The sequence below is a fragment of the Vanellus vanellus genome (genome assembly GCF_965231255.1).
Source record: "Vanellus vanellus genome assembly, chromosome: 13".
Classification (NCBI taxonomy): Eukaryota; Metazoa; Chordata; class Aves; order Charadriiformes; family Charadriidae; genus Vanellus; species Vanellus vanellus.
The window spans coordinates 12,217,995-12,238,633 of NC_138918.1; the positions used below are offsets into that span (position 1 = coordinate 12,217,995).

General features: G+C 40.4%; 1 protein-coding gene across 2 annotated transcripts; it reads right to left on the reverse strand.

Moving 5' to 3' along the window:
- Positions 1-13,413: 13,413 nt before the first annotated feature.
- On the reverse strand, positions 13,414-20,637 carry MRPL22 (mitochondrial ribosomal protein L22). Of its 2 annotated transcripts, XM_082489833.1 has the most exons (7): positions 20,606-20,637; positions 20,476-20,521; positions 18,449-18,584; positions 16,412-16,477; positions 15,820-15,897; positions 14,917-14,986; positions 13,414-13,705 (listed from the first exon to the last, which is right to left on the reverse strand). In XM_082489833.1, the coding sequence occupies exons 1-7, from the start codon at positions 20,631-20,633 to the stop codon at positions 13,494-13,496; spliced, it is 636 nt and encodes a 211-aa protein (XP_082345959.1). In that variant the 5' UTR covers positions 20,634-20,637; the 3' UTR covers positions 13,414-13,493. The 2 variants fall into 2 exon arrangements, with proteins under 2 accessions (XP_082345959.1, XP_082345960.1); XM_082489834.1 differs by lacking the exons at positions 18,449-18,584; positions 20,476-20,521; positions 20,606-20,637 and adding an exon at positions 18,042-18,148.
- Between the last annotated feature and the right edge of the window lie 2 nt (positions 20,638-20,639).

Consider the following 20,639-nt stretch of genomic DNA (forward strand, 5'->3'; position numbering starts at 1 on the left):
TCCCCTTTTCCTTCTTTCCTCTTTATAACGTGCTGCAACCCACCCGCTGTTACTTTTGTGCTCCTGGCATTATCATTCCCCCCCAAATTTTCCCTTATTTCTTAAACGAAAAATATGCCTCAGCCTTACACAAGTTGATGAGAGCAGTAAACTGTCAGCTTGCTTCCTCAGGCAGCGCAGACCCCTCCCCAGACACCAGGGCAGGGGTTGTCCTGCAGGTGATGGGGGTTCAGAGCTCTGGCTTTGCTGGCAGACTTTGGGAATCCCGTCCTGTGGCCAGCAGGACTGGGACCATTGATCCAGGGCCAGTTCTTGCCTTATATCTTCCCTCTCCTGATTTGCTGCCTGTTCTCTTGTTGTTTTTATTTTTCACAGACAACTGGAAAATAAAACCAGCCCTGCACCTCACAGACATTTTAATAATTCATATTCAACTTCAGTTACTGCAAGTTTAATAAACAAGTACTTATTATAATACAATCATTTCTTCTTAAAGCGGGCAGTTTTTAGGAATGAAATCACAATAATTACCTCTAAGAATATGTATGAATAACAAATATTCAGTCCTCCTGTTTTTGTTGTTTCATTCATTTGCATGAAAGCCTTCCCCACTGTTCCCTTTGCCTTTGTTTTAGCAGAGACTTTGCTTTTAATTGGACTGAATATTCAACTGGGTTCAAACCCAAATTTGTATGTAAAAAAAAGCTATACATAGCAACCAGCTCATCCTGGAATCCATTAAAAATAACAAGAGGGATTGAAATGAGATTATTTCAAGAGCGCTCTTGCATTCATAGGAAAACAGTTTTATTGCATTTGCAGAGAAGCTCTCCCAGGTAAGGGAGATGAAGGCGACAACATTGAGTCCTCCTGGTTTTTCCTTTTGCCCACAAAGCGGAACCATGTGATTTTCTGAGCTAATTTCATACCTGAAAAGCAGCTTGCCATGCCCTGATAGCCTGCTATCCACTTCTACGCTGAGATGGATTTTACTTTGAGCACAGTGACATGCCGAGACTGTCCATTTCCGCAGCCTCCTTCCTCCGGCCCTCCCCGGGATGCTTTGCAGGCCCCACCAAGTTCACCTAAGCTCTAAATGGAAGCAATGGAGAATACAGTAGCCTGTACAAAACTAAAATAAACCAGACGTTATTAACTGGCAACTGCAATAAACACAGCTGCAAGAGCCAGGAAAGCAGGTTGAAAAGCTGACAAACCTCCAGAGAAAGTAAGCCCAGTGGCCTCAGTATCACGCTGCAGCAGGGGGTTGACCACATCCCCACCACCCACCCCAGCAAGCACAGCCATCCTCCCATGGGGCTCCAACGACATTTGGGCTCACCGCCTACAGGCAGGACGTTGCCCAAAATGCAGACCACAGTGCCAAATTGCAGCCTGCCACCTCAGCTGCCACCCCGCTCTGGGAGGATGCAGGCTGTGCTTTCATTCCAGAGGAGGATTTTTATTATTTCTCTTACTTCAAAAATTGCTATTTTCATAAAGCGCATCTTTCCTGCACTCCCACTCACAGAAAGAAAATGGAAAAGCAATCCACAGACTTCAGGGTTCTCCTTCTAGCACTTGACAGGGGAAGTTTCCCAGGAAGAAAAAGAAACCCCACCTTAACATGATAATGAATAGTTTTGGGGGACACATGTTGTGGAACTGTTTAATGGAAGACAACATGGGGGTAGGACAATTTTGACTTTCTCAGCAGGGAAAAATAATACCTTTATAAGTCAGAGACACACACCCTGAGGCTGTGGCTGGATTTTTGAAGGGCAGGTCCTCCACTGAGACTTGCCTTGCTGGCTGCCTGCAGTGACCTCATACAGCAGTCCCAGAAGAGGCCTTGAAGTCATCATCTCCAAAGGCACATGCTCAGGTGTGCCTCCTCTGAGATGGTCTGCCTTCCGGGGGAGGGCATACATTTAACTCCAGGGCTACAAACAGAGACCTGGGTGGAGCAGCAGCACGTTCTCCTGTCAGGTGAAGCATGGCCTTTCAAGTTGCTCTTCAAAACAGAACATCTTCCTTTGGACCACAAAGGCATACGCAGCTCCAGCTTAGGTTACTGGTGAAAGGTCTGTGATTAAAGGCCAAACGAAACAGGGTAAATTTGTAGTGTTTTTGAGACCGTGTTTTACTGACTGTCACGCACCCTTAAGTGTTGAAAGTCTGTTGATCCCAAAAGGTTTGGGCGACTAAACAGAAGTCCCAAGAACCAAGGTGCTTCTCTTTGAAGTCTTTCTTCTAGTTGCTTACACCTTCCAGCTCTCAGGCTAAATGAGCTGAAGCTTGGCTCTCTGTAGATAAAGGTCTTACATTTGCACTGTACCAAAAGAGCTCCCAGAGCACAGAGCAATTCCTCTGCATCACGCAGATTCTTGTAAGAGTTAATCACTGTGAAGCACAGTGAGGTGTTTCAGTGAAAGGCACTAAAGAAGTCAGGTCCTATTTTTTCTTACAGATTCCACATCTCTGTTTGTTTTGGTTTTTTTTCTAAGAGCGAACTGAAATGAACTGAACATTAGCGTGGCTCAGTTCTGTAGTAAATCCTTAGCTAATATAAATTAACAGCGCTCTGACCCATATTCCCAATTCACACATTCTTGCCAACCCAGGAATGGATGTTTGGTGGTGAAACGCGACCAAGATGACTACAGTTAACTACACAAGCTTTGGCTTCAACAAGGTTAAGAACTCATCAATTTACCTTCATTTTGAAAGTCCTCTTTTCAAAACTAGAAGAGGACAGAGGCTTTTATTTAAGTATCCTACAGTTTGTCCACTCTCCATATGAACTCAAAAGCATTTTATAAGAGCCTGTGACTTGTGTCTTCTGCCAGCTCTTTTCCCCTGTTGCATTGGCATGGAAGCTTGCTAGGCAAACACAAAAAAAAAATAACAACAACAAAAAAAAATGACCATGTTTGGATCTAACCTAGTTTGGGAATCCCTGGGATGTAGAGGAACTTGAACTGGCTACCCAGTTCCAGCTGTGTAAAAAAGCCCTGGCTTCTTTTTAAGCTTATTTATGTACAGATCAAACAAACAGACTTCCAAGTGCTTTCATTTAACTTTGATGCCAAACTTTGATGTCTTCACCATTTACAGTAATCATTTTTATGTGCATTTAATATTATTTTTTTAGTCCAAAACGCTACACATAAAAAGACCAACTTCATTTGAAATATGCAGCATTTTTGCTATTTGAAAACTCTGCATTTTTAATTTGTTTCTTATCAGCAGAGTACTTCTGGGGCAAAGAGAACATCACGTTTTTAATGCCTTTCAGTTGATTTAAATTAATATTTTATGTTTGTATTCAAAAGAGCTGGCTAATAGAAGGGCACTGACATTTTTTCCATGCTCGTTCTCTGGCATATGTTATATGCAAAGTAATGGTTATTTCTTAAATGTTTGGTGTTTTATTCCATGATGACTACCCAAAAGATGACATTTCTGCAGTTTAATCCATTTGGATCATTGCTTAAAAGCTCTGTGCCTAAGCTGGGGAGGAGACATACCCCAACCTCTCAATATTAAGATTTAGATGATAATGTAACAACCCCTTGCTTTAGATGCAAATACCTACCTTTGTATGCTTGAAAGCCCTGTGTCCCCTCCCAAAACAACAAAGTAGGGGAGCATTTCTCTCCCTAGGTCTGTATTTCTGGTGAGCTCTTTTCCAAGAGCATAGAAAGACAGAGATAAGAGTGAAGCTTTTAATCAAAAGGGGCCTGGATGATTTCTATTGCATTTAATAACCACTTCATCACTGTCACTAGATGAAAGTGCTGTATTGGATTCCACAGCTGACAACAGTGGTGAGGTAGAGGATAGTCTTCAATTAGGAAGCTATACACCTCTCCTTTTAAAACTGATGGAGGACAGTATCTGAAGTTACCTTTTCACTGCTGAACACTCCAGCTAGCTTTAATCTGGGTAGCTCAGAGGCTGGTAGCAATCTAGTACCAGCAGGATGGAGCTCAGTTTGTATTTATCATTGTATTTATCAGAATTAAGGTCAGAGTGATGCCATGGTCATACTGCCCAGAATTCTTCCAATATTCTATTAAGAAGACAACACTAGAGGACTGCTAAGGAAGCTGGGAATCATTTCCAGTAGGCATTTGCTATCCAAAAACTAAGTTAACTTAGTGCAACTTAAACACTCAGATTTAACCTACAGGATTCACTAAAGAGAGATGAACCCTGGGCTTACAAAACCAAAACCAGCTTTTTAAGTTGGGATTCCTGCCCTGCTACTCCTGTTTAGAGCACAGCAACTAACCCTCAGCTCACTGAATTAAGAACATATCTTCAAGCAGAAGAATTACCACTCTACTCCTGACCCACCTACAGATTGTACCAAACATTTTCTTTCTTTGTGTTTGTATATATACACTGTTATAGCCCTAAACTTCCCCATGGGCCTGACTACTCTGAGAATTTAATGGGCACACAAACTGTTTTTTTATGTTCCTCAGTTGAAACTACTGGAGTCAACCTGGACCAGCTGTGCAAATGACTCAGCAGAAGGTCACCACCCACTTATGCAAAGCCCTCACTGAGAGCACCATCAGGAGGAGAAATTTAGAAATGCTCTGGAAGCATTAACTCTCCCATCACTTTGGTTAGCAGGAAGCAGTTGAACAGCTTGGAGAAGTCAGCAGAGATGCAAGTTCTCAGACTTTCCCTGCTACAGTTAGCACAGTCACAGACAAGATCTACAAATAAAGTCTGGAAAAGGAGGGAACTTAGAGGATGAATATAATTACATAGCCGAGTCCCACACAGCAGACTACTGCAGTGTTAGTACTACATTTTTACAGAAAGAATCCATTTATGCCGTTATCCAAGAGGATAGAGTACAGGGGAGAAAGTTTTCCTCTCTAGGGCAGGTGAAGGAGGAGAGCACTGATAAGCAATCATTAGTAAAATAATTGCCTCCCTGCTTTGCACAATTGCCACAAAATGTTTGTGCTGTCAGTGCCATGAAAGTGTTGGCTTGCCAAAGTCACAGCTGTGCCAAGGAACTGTCTACCACCAAGGCTGCTGTTGCATTTCACCTTGTAGGTATAAGATGCACCCCTGGGTCATCACCCCTATTCCCCTGCTATCCCAGGCACCATATCAGCAAAATGTGTTATTAGCCTCCTTCTGAAACCTAGAATTTTGGTCCCCATGATTCCTATCAGGAGCTGTCCTGGTTTGAGTGACTCAGGACTAATTTCTCTTCTAATACTTGGAAAGACTGCACTTTTAGAAGACTCCGGTGTCTGAATTTGTGAAAATATTTACTTTGCAGCCAGCTATGGTATGTGAGTTTCAAGGTCTTGGTGTTTTCAAGCTCACCAGGCGCAGGGATGAGGAGGAGCAAGACCCGGGCACTTGACCCAAGCTGGCCAACAGGATTATTTCATACCATGAACACCACATCCAATATAAATTAGAAAGTTCGCTGCAAAGTTTGCTCTCTCCCTTGATGGCTGCCATCCTGAGAACTTCTTGTCCCAGTGCCGGACCCCTGAGCACTTCCCTTCCTCCCGAAGCTGCAGTGCTCACAGTGTCCGACAGTTATTGTCCAGTGCTGGGAGTGCACAGCTTCCTACAGATAGAATGGGCTGAGTATAATCTTTGCATATTCAGTATTGGTGTCAGGATCAATATTGGTTCTTTAGTGCTACTAATGTTAATTATCTTATTCTATGAAATCTATTTATATTTCAGCCCCCAGGTTTCCTTGTTTTTCCTTTGATTCCCCTTCCTGGGTCAGAAGGGGTCTAAACGACAATGATTGTCCAAACGACAGTAAATTGCTATGGGTTTCTCAAACCATAACAGGAACAAATATAACATCTCAAACCTACTTTTAAGAAATGAAGATACTATGCTGTCTGATAGAGGATCTGAATTAAGTTTTGTTTTCTTAAAGTAGTAATAAGTTGGAAGCTTCTGTGTCGGAGAACAAGAAAAAGACCTGTTGTTTTTTCCTGCTGTAGAGAGAAAGAAATGTTAACGTCTTACATTCAAGGGCAACAATACTGAGTTTATTGTACTGTGCTGGAGTGGGGTAGAAGTGTCACTTCAAGAAAGTATTTTTGTTTGCTTTTCCCCCCCTCATTTTCAAACAAACTTCAACAAAGCACACCTTGAAGAAAGAAGGATGTCTTTGTTTTGTATCAAAGAAGATAGACACAGAAAAGAACTCATAAGAGACCCAAAAAGGGTCAACCGAGCACAGGCAGTCATTGCAAAAATTTCTTGAAGAAGTCTCGCTTATCAGAGAGAAATCATATTAAAGAAGGATATGGTCTAGGAATAAAAGACACGCACCACACAGTAACTTATTCATATACTTCATATGTAAAGAAAGCTTCTAAGAGCACAATCCTGAAAGGTGCTGCAGGCTCCCTGCAAGTTATTGCTGCTCTCAGTTGAGCCCACTCAGCACACTGCAGGATTTACCTCTAAGGGCTATCTGATCCAAAAGCCAAACTGTTAAATGAATAAAATACCTGTGTGCTAGATCAGGACATGAGAGATTAAGATTATCAAGTAAATAAATCTAGCATGCGATAGATAAAACAAATACCCATTAAAATACAAATCTCTCAACACTAGGAAGACAAACGCATTCCCAGCACAGACTCTGAAAGACAGACATACTCAGCATCAGAACAGATAGAGAAAATGAACAATAATTGCTTTCCAAGCATCCATGCCCATAAAAGTAGGGAGCATTGGCCCACAAAAGAGATAGATGTTTCAAAGATACTCTTCATTTTTCTTTTGCTTTTATTATCTAAGAATTGACTAGAACAGGTGGGAATCTCTGCTTCAAAATGCTATATACTTGAGACGAACCCCGACATTTCTAGCTACTCAGTCAATAGTTTAGTTGGCATTGCCTTGATCTCGGACAGAAATTTTCACCAACTTTTGTAGGTGAGAGAGGTCTAACTGCACCAGACTTGTGACCCTCATTCTTGACACCAGTCAGCCCAAGGTAAATCCAAATTCCACATCTTTTGTCCCTATCCTTTACTGACTTTGGAAATCACCTTCCCCTTCTAAGGGCAAGACAGTTCCAGTTATTTCACACAAGTTTCCCCAGGTATGTCTCAGTCGAGAAGGTGCCGTTAGTCTTCCCTCATTCAACTGTCTGCAACCACATTTCTACATTTACCTGAGCACACTCAGGATGAAACTTAGCAACAGTGTTATGTAAAAGAGGTTGCTACCAACAGGGATCTTGGGTGGCTTCCCCAATTCACATGGACAGGGCAGACAAAACATAACTAGAGCATATGCATGGATATAGTATTATATCATAGTTCTTCCACTACTATCATGTAAGCTCTATGTAGAAGTCATCCCTGCTAACTGAACCTTTCCAGCTCAAGGTTTGGTATCTCCAGCTTGTCTTTTTCTCGCAAGAACCATGTTACAGGCTCCAACTCAGGGCACATCTGTCACAGCACAAACCGTCGCAGGTTGCTTCTGCATGTGTCAGAGCAGACAGAATATGAACCCATCCAGGCAGCCTTCAGGCTCAGTAGTAACCCAAGTAAAACCCTGAGCACAGTCCTGCTGGGAAGACCTTGGCTGCAAACTCAGGACTGCCTTCCCCTGCCTGTGCAGGCAGGTTTTTCTTTAGACAGTCCAATGTTCAGAATCACTGAACTAGTAACATATTTCAGGTCTGGAAGAAATAGGAAAGGACTTTTTAAGCCAGTGGAGAGAACCGGAACCATAAAGAATAGCTGAAAGCTAAAGCCATGTAAGTTATGATACAGCACATTGACAAAAGGCATTTAGTTGCTGGAAGGAGAATGACCACAAGGCAAATGTCCTACCTCCACTCTGCACCACAGTGGGGTTCAGCTGCATCCCCCTTCTGGTGAAAACTTGTCTTTTCCTATTTGCAGCCCTTTTAAGAATTTCCAGGACACCTTGCTGTACTGGAATGATTCAGGAAATTCCAACTCCAGCAGAGAGAGGGTAGCAGAACAAGGCTCATTATTAATGATTTAATCAGCCATTTGTGGGGATTTTTGGGTTTGTGCCAACTCTACCTTCAGAGTTTTAGGATGCACACTGTGTGAGGGGACGTAGAACTTCTGTGCGCTCTCTCAGGCTGTTCCATTACACCTGATTTATAGTATGACACTACTTGTTCTGGCCCATAACCTTGAGCTTGTAAACTACACAGGGGAAAATTTACTAACTACTGAGTTCATCTTAATGCACTTTGGGGAATTTTAAGTGGGGAAAAAAGAAGGCAATGGAATTGGGGGCATCTAGAAGAGCTGGTTTTGAACAGCAATCCTTTAATGGCCCAGCACAGTGCACCTCACGGTCCACTCCGTTTTCATTTAATTAAGGTTTTATTTTACATGGCCAGCATACAGTAAGGACCCATGTTTGTCTTACTCTGAAGGAGATAATCAATAGCAGATGTAGACACATTTCACCACTTATTAGCTGCATACGTTGATGGAGTTTACTACAATAAAACGTAAAAATGCCTTTACTCCACTCTTAGCTAGCCCAAGAGTTTGATTAATAACAGAAGCCAGAAAACTGTTTTGCAATTTCTCTATTAGGAAAGAAAATTATCATCACAGAACAATTTCCTAGTGGTAAAGGAGTCCTCACTAGTGTCTACAGAAAAGCAATGAAAGCTGGAACACTGGTGCCACAGGTACTTACTGCAATTCTGATGAGCGACCTAAAAAGGACCTGAGAGTTGCATGAACATCAAGCTGAATGAGAGCCAACAACACGCTCTCATCGCAGACACAGCAGACTGCATACTTGACTGTTAAAAGCATGGCAAGCAGACCAAGGGAAGTTATCTCCCTCTCATCACTGCCAGTGAAGCTGTACCTGGAAAACTGAGTCTGATTTTAGGTCCCCCCACTGCAACAGAGATGGGAAACTGGAAAGGGTACAGCACGAGGGCTAGATAACTAGATTTATGAGGAGAGACTGAAGCTGGGCTTGTTCAGCCTGCCAAAAAGGCAGTTAGCAGGGTGATCTGACAGCAACAGGAGAATTACAATGTGATAGAGTCAGCCACTTCTCAGTAGCACTGGGCAATGGAATAAAGGACAAGCACAACAGACTACAGCTTGGGAGGCTCAGGCTGAGCTTTGCAAGAAGTTTTCACAAGAGTAGAGTAGCGCTAGCACAGGCTACCCGAGAGGTTACTGGATTTCCAGTATTGTTAGACAGAAACACGGGTGACTTGATGCACTGCTGACAATGGTTCCAACTCCAAGCTAATTTAAAATAAGATACCATATGAATACACATATGGTTTAAGCCTCTGTTTCATTATTTTCGGAGGAAAAAAAGGGAGTGAATCTAAGTTCATATATGACAAATTCCTTTTACCACACAAAACTTGATGGCTGTACTACTGTGCAATACACAGAAGTAGCACCCACAGATGCAGCAGTTATTCAGATTATCTGCACCACATCATCAGTTTCAAGAATGCTCTGTTCCAGAGTTATAGCTGAGGAAATGAATATGAAAGTCTAATACTCAGAGGTGGATGCCTAATTTGCCCAATGTAAAGTTATGCTCTCCTTGGCTCTTTCTCTTCAATGGCAGTCTGCCCTCTGTATTAGCTTCTTTGAAACATGAAGAGAGTGTTGATGTTACAGAGCAAATACAAAATTAGCTCTGCATTTGCTGACTACTCCTAAGAGAGATCTTGTTCCTTACTTCAGTCCAAGCACTCAAAAGTCAGTTCCTGAAACTTTCCCCTCCTTCCAGGTTATTCTCCCTAGGTAAGGCTCCAGCAGACAGTAACTTGTATGATTATTATTGCTATTACAGTCTCTTATTTTGTATAATTAGTAATTATTTTAAATTACATGGCTGAAGTACAGCTAGACAGATGTCATTCAGCAATAAAGGCTTGGTCTTTGAAAAGTTAGAAACAGATATTTTCAGCAGGACTACAGCTCATACGGTGAAGAATGTCACACTGTTTCTATGGTTCATTGAGGATATTAGGAGTAACCTTATTTCTGTTTAAAGGAGAATTCTGTTTGCAAATGACTTTCCAGCATCCCAGCAGTGGATTTTCATACAGACTGGCAGAAAGCAAACAGTGATTCCTATTCTTCCTTCACACCAGTGACTGAAGGATTTCCCAAGCAACTCTGCAATGCAGAGGTAGCCACTGTCACACGCCTCCCATTTGTGCAAACAGGGGTAATCAGAAGAGTTGCATTGCATGACCTTGGTCTAGTCAAGTTCATGCCAGGTACAGCAACACAGCTCAAGCCCTGGGCAGAACATGCCAGTCTGTGCCCAGGCACCACCTGAGCCCTTATGCAGTCCACTTCACAACAGTACGCAGTCCACATCACAACAGCAATTTTCAGTACAGGCCTGACCAGAATCAGAGGTCCCCAACTGTCCAGTCACTATCACATTCACGTTTATCTTCCATGTTTTTAAAGAGACTGATGATCACTTCATAACTATATTCATGAGTCTTTCCTTACTCTGCCTTTGATGAACCATCTCAATAACTGTCCAAGAGTTTTAAAAAGAAAAAAGAAAACAAACAAACAAAAAAACCCCAAACAAAACAAACACCACATCTAAAAAAACATCACATTGTCTGACAAAAGTACTTTGACTTTCTCACTGGATACTTTAAAATGTTTATGAACAAACCCAACAGCAGGTTTTTAAGTTTTCATCAATTAAATCTCACATTGCTCAGCACAGCTCACAGTTATGCTCTCTTCAGATTTCCCTGAAGCCTTACTACACCTTCACGCGTACTTGCTCCTTCTCCAGTTTCTGTAACATCAGCACATAAATACACAAGTGGTGAGTTTACAGTGCCCCCAGATGTTACTAATAAAATTAGCATCAAGCAGCAGCCTAGGTGCCTCTCCCCCTCCCTTCTGGGGACAGATCATTTAAGAATGTTCTTTTATTGGAGGTCAAAGTAATAAGTGATCATCTTCTGCTAGAGACCCATTGCAGTTAGCATGAAATTTTCTGTCTGAATCCATATCAAATATCTAACTGAGGTGTAGATGTACTAATTACAAAGAAAGCACAGTAGAATCCAAACCTCCAAATTTTATTTATATATAGACCTTGACAGCACAAATCATTAGATCTTACTGAATTTTTAAAAGGCTCAGGCAGGTTCCCATACCAATGTTCTGACGCACTTATCACACAAACCACATCAGACACTCTTACCATTCCACCAGTGAAAGGCAGGGATTGAGCCAGTTCAAGTTCCTCATCTCACTAAATCTCCCATCGTTGCACTGTTACTGCCACAGAGCTTCCTTAGCCAACACTGTAAGGATCCACTACGGGTTACACACCTTCAAGAAGGCAGAAAAGGGGACTAGGGAATAAGAGGAATGCTGAAAAACATGTCAAAAAAAGTGTCTTCCCACTTACTGTTTTGAGAAAGAACAAGAATGACAAGCAACAACCTCGCTTTTTTAACTGAAAAATTTTAAAAGCCCAGGTCTGTTTGTTTAAAGGAGTGTCAGGGCCACCTGCTGCATCATAAAGAAGCTGGAAAAGACATCAGTCACATTCTCACTTTTCTCCCCACCTGCAGATTCATAACTAGAGCAATGACATCTATAAGGATACAGCCTTGTCCGGAGGTCCAGAAGGGATCCAAAGCAAAACGTACAGCATGCAGGAGAAACAGGTACTGGAATAAAATATCTAGAAGCCAGGTTTTACATGCTTAGATGACAAGTGCTTATTAAGCTTGGCTTATTTTGCAATTCCATAGTGTTCTCCCAGATCACTGGCCCCCAAAAAGATTAAGTCATTCAAGTCTGCTACAACTTCTAAGAGATTCGTTATGACAGAAAGTTTAACAGCAGCTGGCAGAGCAAAGCACAGCTGTTTATCATAGTACATCAGAAACAGCTCTTCAAGCACACCAGGAACATACCTTTCAGACAAAAGTTATACATCACAGCTTTAAAGCAAGTAATGCATCTGTAAGTGGACTGCAGAAAAAATGAGTGCAAATAAGCACCCATTAATGGTATTGAGTTAGGCATGTACTTCTTGTGTAACTTGACAATCCCCTAACACTCTAACATCATGAGATGCTTTCTTTGGTAGCCAAAAGAAGCAACCATATGCCACTTTCATTAATACAACAAAGATAACTTGTTTCCTTATAGGAACCGTCCCTTTGCCATCATTCAAGTACTGATCAAAGCAAACACATAAGAGGCTACCACTAGCTTGTGTGGTAAAAAGATCCAAATGAGCTAAGCAATCTATCTCCCATTCTAATGTTCCCAGAATGGAAAAGAAAGGTCTAAATATCAGACATTTGCATAAACAAGCAATTACTCATTCTCTTTTTATGCTGATGTTCATGATCTCTGGCCATCTGACTTGAAAATTTGACTGGGTGAAATGAGATTCCCCCTACTGACCTCAGTCTTTTTCTTTTTAAAAAAAAAAATAAGGATAGAAATAGGATTGTTTTCAGAGAACTGAAAGCCTGATTTGTATATGCAACATGCCATTCCATATTAAATCCACGGAGTATTTTACTCGCTTCAGCATTACAAAAGCAATTTGTTTTCAGACAGTACAGAATAATTAGTTCACTCTTCACCAAGACAAGCTTTTCTCCATATTGTGCCTGTTACCCACACCGAGTTTCCACGGAGCCTGAACTCCATGCACATACCAGACTATTAATGCCATGGTCAGAATCAAGGGAGTTTCAACATGCTGTAAGTTTTCATTGCTGCTTCCCTCTCTGACAAACTAAACATTGCCACCTACCGACTCTGTTCAAACCTGAACTTTAAATGTGGGGTTTTTTTTTGTTTTGTTTGGGTTTTTTTTGTTGTTTTTTTTTTTTTTTTTTTTTTTTTAAATTTCCCACTCCCACACACAATGCCTAAGATGCACAACAGAGGCTGTAAGGCAAGAGCATTACAGCCCAGACAAATAAACCATAAATTGATGCCCGATAAACTCAACTATTACCTTTACTTGTTTTGTTCCACAGTTGTAGCTACTTTAAGATGTCAAATTTTAGTAATTTTAGTTCAAGTCTATCTCGCAACTTGACTGTCAAGCACATATTTTTTTACAATAAAAGACCCATCAATACATAACAGAGACAGCTGTGTAAGTTTGAGGACAACCACAGTTTCTTACAAGCTTTATAACATCACTGTGCGTTCTAGATTTGATAGTCCAGGGTAGAGGTTGAATGCTGTGGTCCAAGTAACCCAAAAAGTAACATCTATTGCTCCTTTTCCAAGATTTTTCCATACCTATGGCTTGACAAATAAAAAAAAAAAAAAACACCACTATGATCATTCTTGCATCATCCAGCTCCAGCAGCACCAAAGATGTAAGTAAAACATTTTAATTATTCTTTTAATATAATTACATTGTCAAACAAGAAATACCTATACAGTCACAAAAGCCTGTCACAGTGTATTAACAAGTGTTCTACTTCGCAGCTGCTGCACATATTCTTTTGCTTGGTCAAAACCAGTCCTTGGTGGCTCTGGAGGAGGAGGAGGACCTTCCACCAACTTCACAAAGTAATGGCACCTGGTGATTTTCATGATGCCAAACATGCCTTTGCCATGGTAACGAATCCGCTTCACATAGCGGCCTCTGCCCGTCATTGACTCAGCTGAAGGAAAAAGGCGGGGGGAAGGGGGGAGAGAAGACTATTCAGTCAAGAATAAACTACTACACATCTGCAACTGAAACACCCACTTGCCAGTGTATTTTTCATGACTGCATATGAAAAGTTAATTCTATTCAGGATTCTCTCCTCCATCTTCTACCACATTTAGCAGATTACTGCTATAGAGGAAGCAGTGAGTTGAATTAAGACTCTTCAGAAGCACCAAAAAGGTGAATTTAGAAAGCATGCAAAGATAAATATATAGTAAAGGACAAATCCAAATGAAGCTACACTGAGCCCTGACTAGATTATATAGCTCTTCTGAAGGTGGTATTAATTCCATTGCTTTTTAGTAGCTTGTCTCATGAATTCCTGTAGAATAATTCTTAGAGACTTCATTTTCCCTCCTTTCTCCCTTTATTGCATTCAGCATAGGTATTTTCATTATCTACACATCCAGTCCTGCACTAGCAGATAAACCTCCTTCTGGCAGAGGCCTAGAAAGGCTCCAAAGAATTCTAATCTAATCTGCTCTACAATCCAGGTTACTTTAAAGTTATGAGGTCAGCTTAATAACATTTATACCATATTTGACAAAAAGGGAATTTCTTTCTTTGGGCCTAAAAACAGCTAGAAGTAAACATTTCTCTAAGCAAGAAAGTGCTGTAGTTATTACAAGCTTACCCTGTAATCATCTATAGCAAAGCCTTTTAAAGAAGTCTACTGTCAATATTCATTTACTTTTATACTGTTTCTAACAGAAGTTTGGATTCCAATCCTGCAAAGCTAGTAGTACTAGTCACAGACAAAGCTTCCAGCATCTATATTCACTGGCAACAGTAAAAAGTAGTAACAGTTTGCTTCTTGTTATCTCGTCTTTCATAATCATGTCACACATCTTCCTCCTCAGGACTTTCTGTTCACACAGGGAGCAGAAATTCCACTTTAAGATGAACGCATCTTAAAAACAATGCATCCAGCAGATTCCAGCACCGGTCAGACACCAACTATAACAAACCAATGGTTGAAGGCTCAACCACCACACTAACTTTAGTTCTGCTGCAAGTTGAAAGCACGTGCCTATCATGTTTTGGCAAAGATAAGTTTACTAGAAATTATCGCCTAATCACTTCTGCAACAAAACCTTAGGATTAAAACTTTTTCCTGTTGGGTAGGATGACATTTTTCTGCCCTAGAATAAGAAAAACATGTACCTATATGTAAATTTGATTTGAATTCCACGTTGTGATTTCTTACTGCCATTTCCTGAGCTTCTAATAGAACCTGTAACAAAAGGAAAAGAAATTGAAATACTGAGTAGGAATTTAAGCAATGCTATTTCTTATCTCTAGATAGCTTGGAAGAAATTGCAAGTTTAAGTCAGTTCCAGAAAAAGTATTCTACAGAGATCAAAATTCCTAAAAGACAAACACCTTTTACATAAGTATGTTCTTTTCATACAGACTGAAAAAGCTTCAGGACAACTTTATTACATTTTGGGGGAGGAAAGGGAGTGGAAAAGATGGTTCCCACCAGCATTTTTCAGCCTTCCATCCACAGACCTTTGTCTAATTAGACACCAGACTAGAAAAAAGTTCCAAGCTGGTCAAAATGAACTTAGGCCATTCAATATTTTCAGCTAATACAGGATACCACTTTGTCATTATTACGCCAGAAATCAACGCTTGGCTGAGAAAATAAGTAATTTGAGACTCCTAACGATTACAGTATATGAAAAGTTTTCATGCCTTTACAGAACTCAGTCCTTTCCCTGATGATATCCTTTATCTCTTACAATTTTAAGAGCCAAAGCATATAGGTGTAGCAGCTGTTAGTGACAACGATTCTGCATTATTTACCATGAACTTAACACCGAGCATTGCTAGAGAGGGTACTCATGTAATGTATTGTGTTGTCTATTTTAGCGTGTAATGACAAGTGACCTCTGCACATTCATAAGTCACTACATTACTACAAAAATATGTTGTTTGAATGTGCTCCTGACAGGCTTAATAGAAACATAGAAAAACACAGAAATAGAAATGTCTCCAAACTTCTAGTGATAGATATTTAAAGTTTTCTTGAAACTAGGAGTGTTAAAGAATACTCCCACATACCTCTTTAATCACCTTTGCTCCCTTTTTATCATTAAATTCCAACTGAGCAAGAGCCTGATCAATGGACATTCCTTTTATCTGCAATCAAAGTGTTAAAGTTAACTTCAGCAATTACAAATATTTCCCTTTACTTATTCAGAAGACAGTATTTATATTATTTTCCCATTATAAAGAGCAAATCAAAACTTATATCCTTAATTGCCATTTTTTCAATATAATATCTTACATAATTTCTGAGCTAAATACTGAGTAAATCTTGATAAAACATTCAATTATTATTTTTAAGAGAAGAACAGCCCATTACTATTGTTCCAAGTTCCCCTTGCCATCTACTACTAGGCAGAAACCAACAGGAAAATTCTTCCACACTGCATAATCTGAATATGATCCTGGGTACACATTTGAGAGTGTACAAGGATAAAGCAGCTAAACCAAACTACAAGCCACTGTTTGCCTGCACAGATGCATGCTCTTCCCTAGGACTTCTTTATGAAGATGCTGATTAGACTGTGATTGAATTAAGCTGTTAAGGCAAATACAGCAATTAAATTCTGCATTCTAACAAATACAGTACAAAGTACTTTTTGCTTACCAGTTTTGCCAGATACCACATCTTATCTTTGCTATATTTTATTTCCCTCCGACAGTGATATATTTCCTAGGTGCGAAGAAAAGTTAGAGTATCAGTAATTTTGCTGTGAAAACAAGAATGGAGCATACATGTCTGCTCCACAATCTATTTTCTTACTCAGAATAAAATAAGTATGACTCTCCCTACTATGCCACAAACATACCAAATCAGGCATACCTTTGACATTTGAAACTGAAAGGATTAAGAGAGGTAGCTAGCATATGAAAAATTTTAATATAACCTCATGAGAATTAGTTTATAAGCAGAAGTCCCTGCAAAGGATAACCAGAAGATTTTTAATCATCTTTTCCTTTCCTCCTCCCCACCTTTTGAAGCAGTCTAAGACTGACATGCCCATTTAGCATCAAAAACATTACTCTGCTGTCAAGTCAGCTTACTGGGATAGCAACTAAACAATATTACTAAAATGAACTTAATTAGCTCTTCAGAAGTGAAGAGGGTTTCAAGTTTGATAGGCATGAAGAGCTGTCTCCAAAGACCCATTTAACATTATTACTGTACCAACAGGGACCAAAACTAGCTAGTAAAATTTAACATCAATTCAAATTTGAAAAAGATGGCATTCTTTATGTACAGATACAAAACTGATTTAATAAGCGAGTTGGTCAATAACTGCATTTTCACATACATTGCATTAGTCAGCACAGTACGCAGCATGTACTTCTGTGTCCTAGGCCATAATGTTCACAGAAGCAATAAATATTCATAGTCCACAAAAGCACACGTCCAAAAAACCCTATTCATTTGAAATGCAAATATTTTGCTGAGCAGTATGCCTAACAGAGGCCACAATATATTAATTCCTAGTGAAGAATAATTACAAAAATGGAATTCCAAATTATCAGTTCTCAAGAGTGAGGAAATATTGAAGAATTCACCTAAAATTCTCCCAGGCTGCGGTGTAGAGAAAGCAGCACTGATTAGTCCCTTCAGTGACGAAATACACAACATTTAGTTTTCATGCACAACTTGAATGTGAATAGAAGTGTCTTAATTTAACTGCACTTCCCAGTTGTAAAGTGATCAATAAGAGGGGATAGGGAGAAACAGGCGTAAGCATGCTGTTATCAAAAACTAATCTGTTATGACTGCATTTAAAAAATCGACCATGTTACTTATGATGATTTTTCCAAAAGTTGTCTTGAACAGAAAGCAGAAGGCCCTATACCAAGCACACAGATAACAAAAAGATTTTAGATTCTTTGCTTCAGCTTCTGGTTTAGTAAAACACAAGTTACTGTGCAACAGACTGAAGAAACAACCCCACTGTACAGTATGAAATGGTTTCCTAAGGAAAAAAACTTACTGCAATCATATGCCACATGACTCACACATCCCTTCCCACCTAACTGTAGAACTTGTCAGTCCCTATTAAGCATTTAAAGCAACCACTGTGACAGAAAACAACCTCCGAATAGTTTCATTAAGGGGAGGCCATAGCAAGAGGCAACACCTTAACAGACCTCAGAGACTCTATAATGCAGGGAAATTAAGAAATGAAAAGAGTGTGCACTGTATTGTATCTACATCAAAACAGGCACCATCAGTTCCACTACGCAAGGAAAATTACCTTTATATCTTTGTGCACAGAGGTAACAATACAATCACGTTCTTCTCTAGTTATTTACTGTCAGTACAGACAGAAGTGTATCCTGATAAATCCTTGGTAACTTCTACCTCCTCGTAGTTCAGCAACTTCCACAAAGACAGGGTGGTACCTGTATTTGCAGTTCGCATCACAAGTTAGGTAAGTGATCAGCTGCAAGCAACTTGAAGCTCCAATATAATTTTGAAATGGAAAACATTCAAAGTGATGTTACCTTTTACAATATAGATATGCCAAACTGACTAAAATCTTAAATAACAAATGAATAAGCTATGTAACTAGCGCTTTGTGGAGTCACACAGAGACAGTGACAATCTGTTAGGAAGTTGCTAGACATAAACAGGTAAGGAAATTCACAGGTGTATCCTTACAGCTGGTCTGCGAGGTTCTCCAGGCAACTGCGGAGGATAAACAATCCTGTTCTTTTTCTCCCACTTCCCAAATTTCTGTAGAGATGTGCTCGTGTGGATGCATGACAGAGGAAAAAGGCTACCAGTTGCTAGCCACCTGCAAGACAAGACCACAGTCTTTGCTGATGAACATGAGTTCTTTGTCCTTGCGCAGTTTATCTGGAAAATTGTGAACCTACCTGACTTGATAAAGACAACCAACACATTTGATTACTCACAAAATAAAACTGTTCAAGTCCTCTATAGTTTATATTGGAAGGGCTTTTTAATTCAACAAGAAGCCTCAGGCTTCCTAAAGCAAACCATGAACCACAAGTGACATTGGTACAGCATAAGATTCCACATTAAGTGTCCCCGGATCGTGACACAAGGACACAGCTACCTCTTTGTTCTTATGTAGGGTTCATTACTCACACAATTTATATCTTCTCCAAGACTAGCCAATACTTATTTAACTTTTTAACAACATTTTTAGCAATAAAAGTCCCCTGAAAAACTAGAAATTGAGTATCAAAGTATTAGAAGTTTATAAACATTCTGAAATTTGAAAGGAAAGCTGTTCCAATCTACTTTCAAAATGCAATCAAGTCAATAGCAGCTGAGAGAAAAAAAAACTCTAGTTTTCAGTCAGTTTGCTCACCTCAGATTCAGAAAAAAACAGCTACCTTTTACTCCCTGCTGACTAGATAAAGCAGTACTGGGCAGCCGCTTGTAATTACAAGAAACAGATGAGTTCAAGACCAGATATTGTGAGTTTTACTAAGGCTTGAATGGCTTTGTGTGGGTAGCCCAACCATGCAAAGCATTTTAAAAATGACTGGCAAACAGAACACATTGATATAGTTTCAAGAGAGCACTGTACACTGTTAAAGTTTTCACATCCTATCAGTAGGGGGTAGCATAAGACACTAATTTAAATGTTATTTTTTCAGATATTTACCAAAACTGCTTTATTTGTTTAATATTTAAAAGTGTCACACAATGCAATTCATCATCACCAGACATAACATGATCAATTAATACAGGAAACTATTTGACAAACGCATAAATATTTTGCAGATTAACAACTTAAGCAGTAATGAATTAAGGATTGTCTTCCTGGTATTAGCAGAACACATTAATATATGCTACAAACTAAGGAATCTCACATTCCCTCTACCATAAGGTAATCCAACCTCATGTGAAGAGCAACTCTATTTATCACACCTTTAGGAGAAGAAAGAGGACACAAACACATTATAAGCAAAAGAAGATAGCAACAAGCAACAAACAAAAGTACGTTATTTATGGGTAAGTAAGGGGAACAGGAAAAAAAAGTGCTGAGCACCCTTCTAAAAAGAAACGTGCATAAGCAGTAAGTGAGAAACATACAGACTAGAAGAACAGAGTAAAACAATTAGCATGTAACTCTGTTCAACTGCAATACAGTAAGCAAAGCACAGACAACATAAGTCTATTTCTTCTTCCTTCAGTGACACAGGTCTCTGCAGTTCAAATCCAGAGACTCTAGCCGAGACCAAAGCTCTGCACTTTAAGAATCCACATCAGCCTTTCTTCTGAAGTCAGGGGTACAGGCAGCAGTGACCAAAACTCCCCCAGCACAACTTTGCCATTCCTCCAGACTCAGGAAAAGACCAGCAACTACAGAAAAGCAGTGACCAGGGAGAACGCAGGGGGGAGCAACAGGTACTATATTACTGTGACCTGCACCATAAAGTCGGAGGTAATCTGGGTGCCCGATAGAAAGCAGCCAGGAGAGAGAAGCACCTCCATCCCGCTACAATATAAAAAGTACGTAGAAAGAAACGACAGAGACACGGAGCAACCTGTTTCCCACAGCTCCGGGGCAGGGAAGAGCAAGAAAGCAGCGAGAAGACCGAGCCAATGACCCAGGGAGCCTCCAGCCCCGAGGAACACCCAAACGAGGAGGCCCAAAGCCCGGCTACCCAGGGCGCCGGAGGGACAGGCCTGCTCCAGGACTGACTCACCTCTCCGGCCGCGCCCAGCCGAGAAGACTGCACGCCCAGGCACTACCTGTAAGAAAGCAGCACGGTAAGCAAGGAAAAAGCAGGCGAGAACTCCCAAAACCAGCGCTCCACTCCATCCCCTCAAACTTACCCGCGTTAATTACCCACCGCGCCGCCATCTTCCC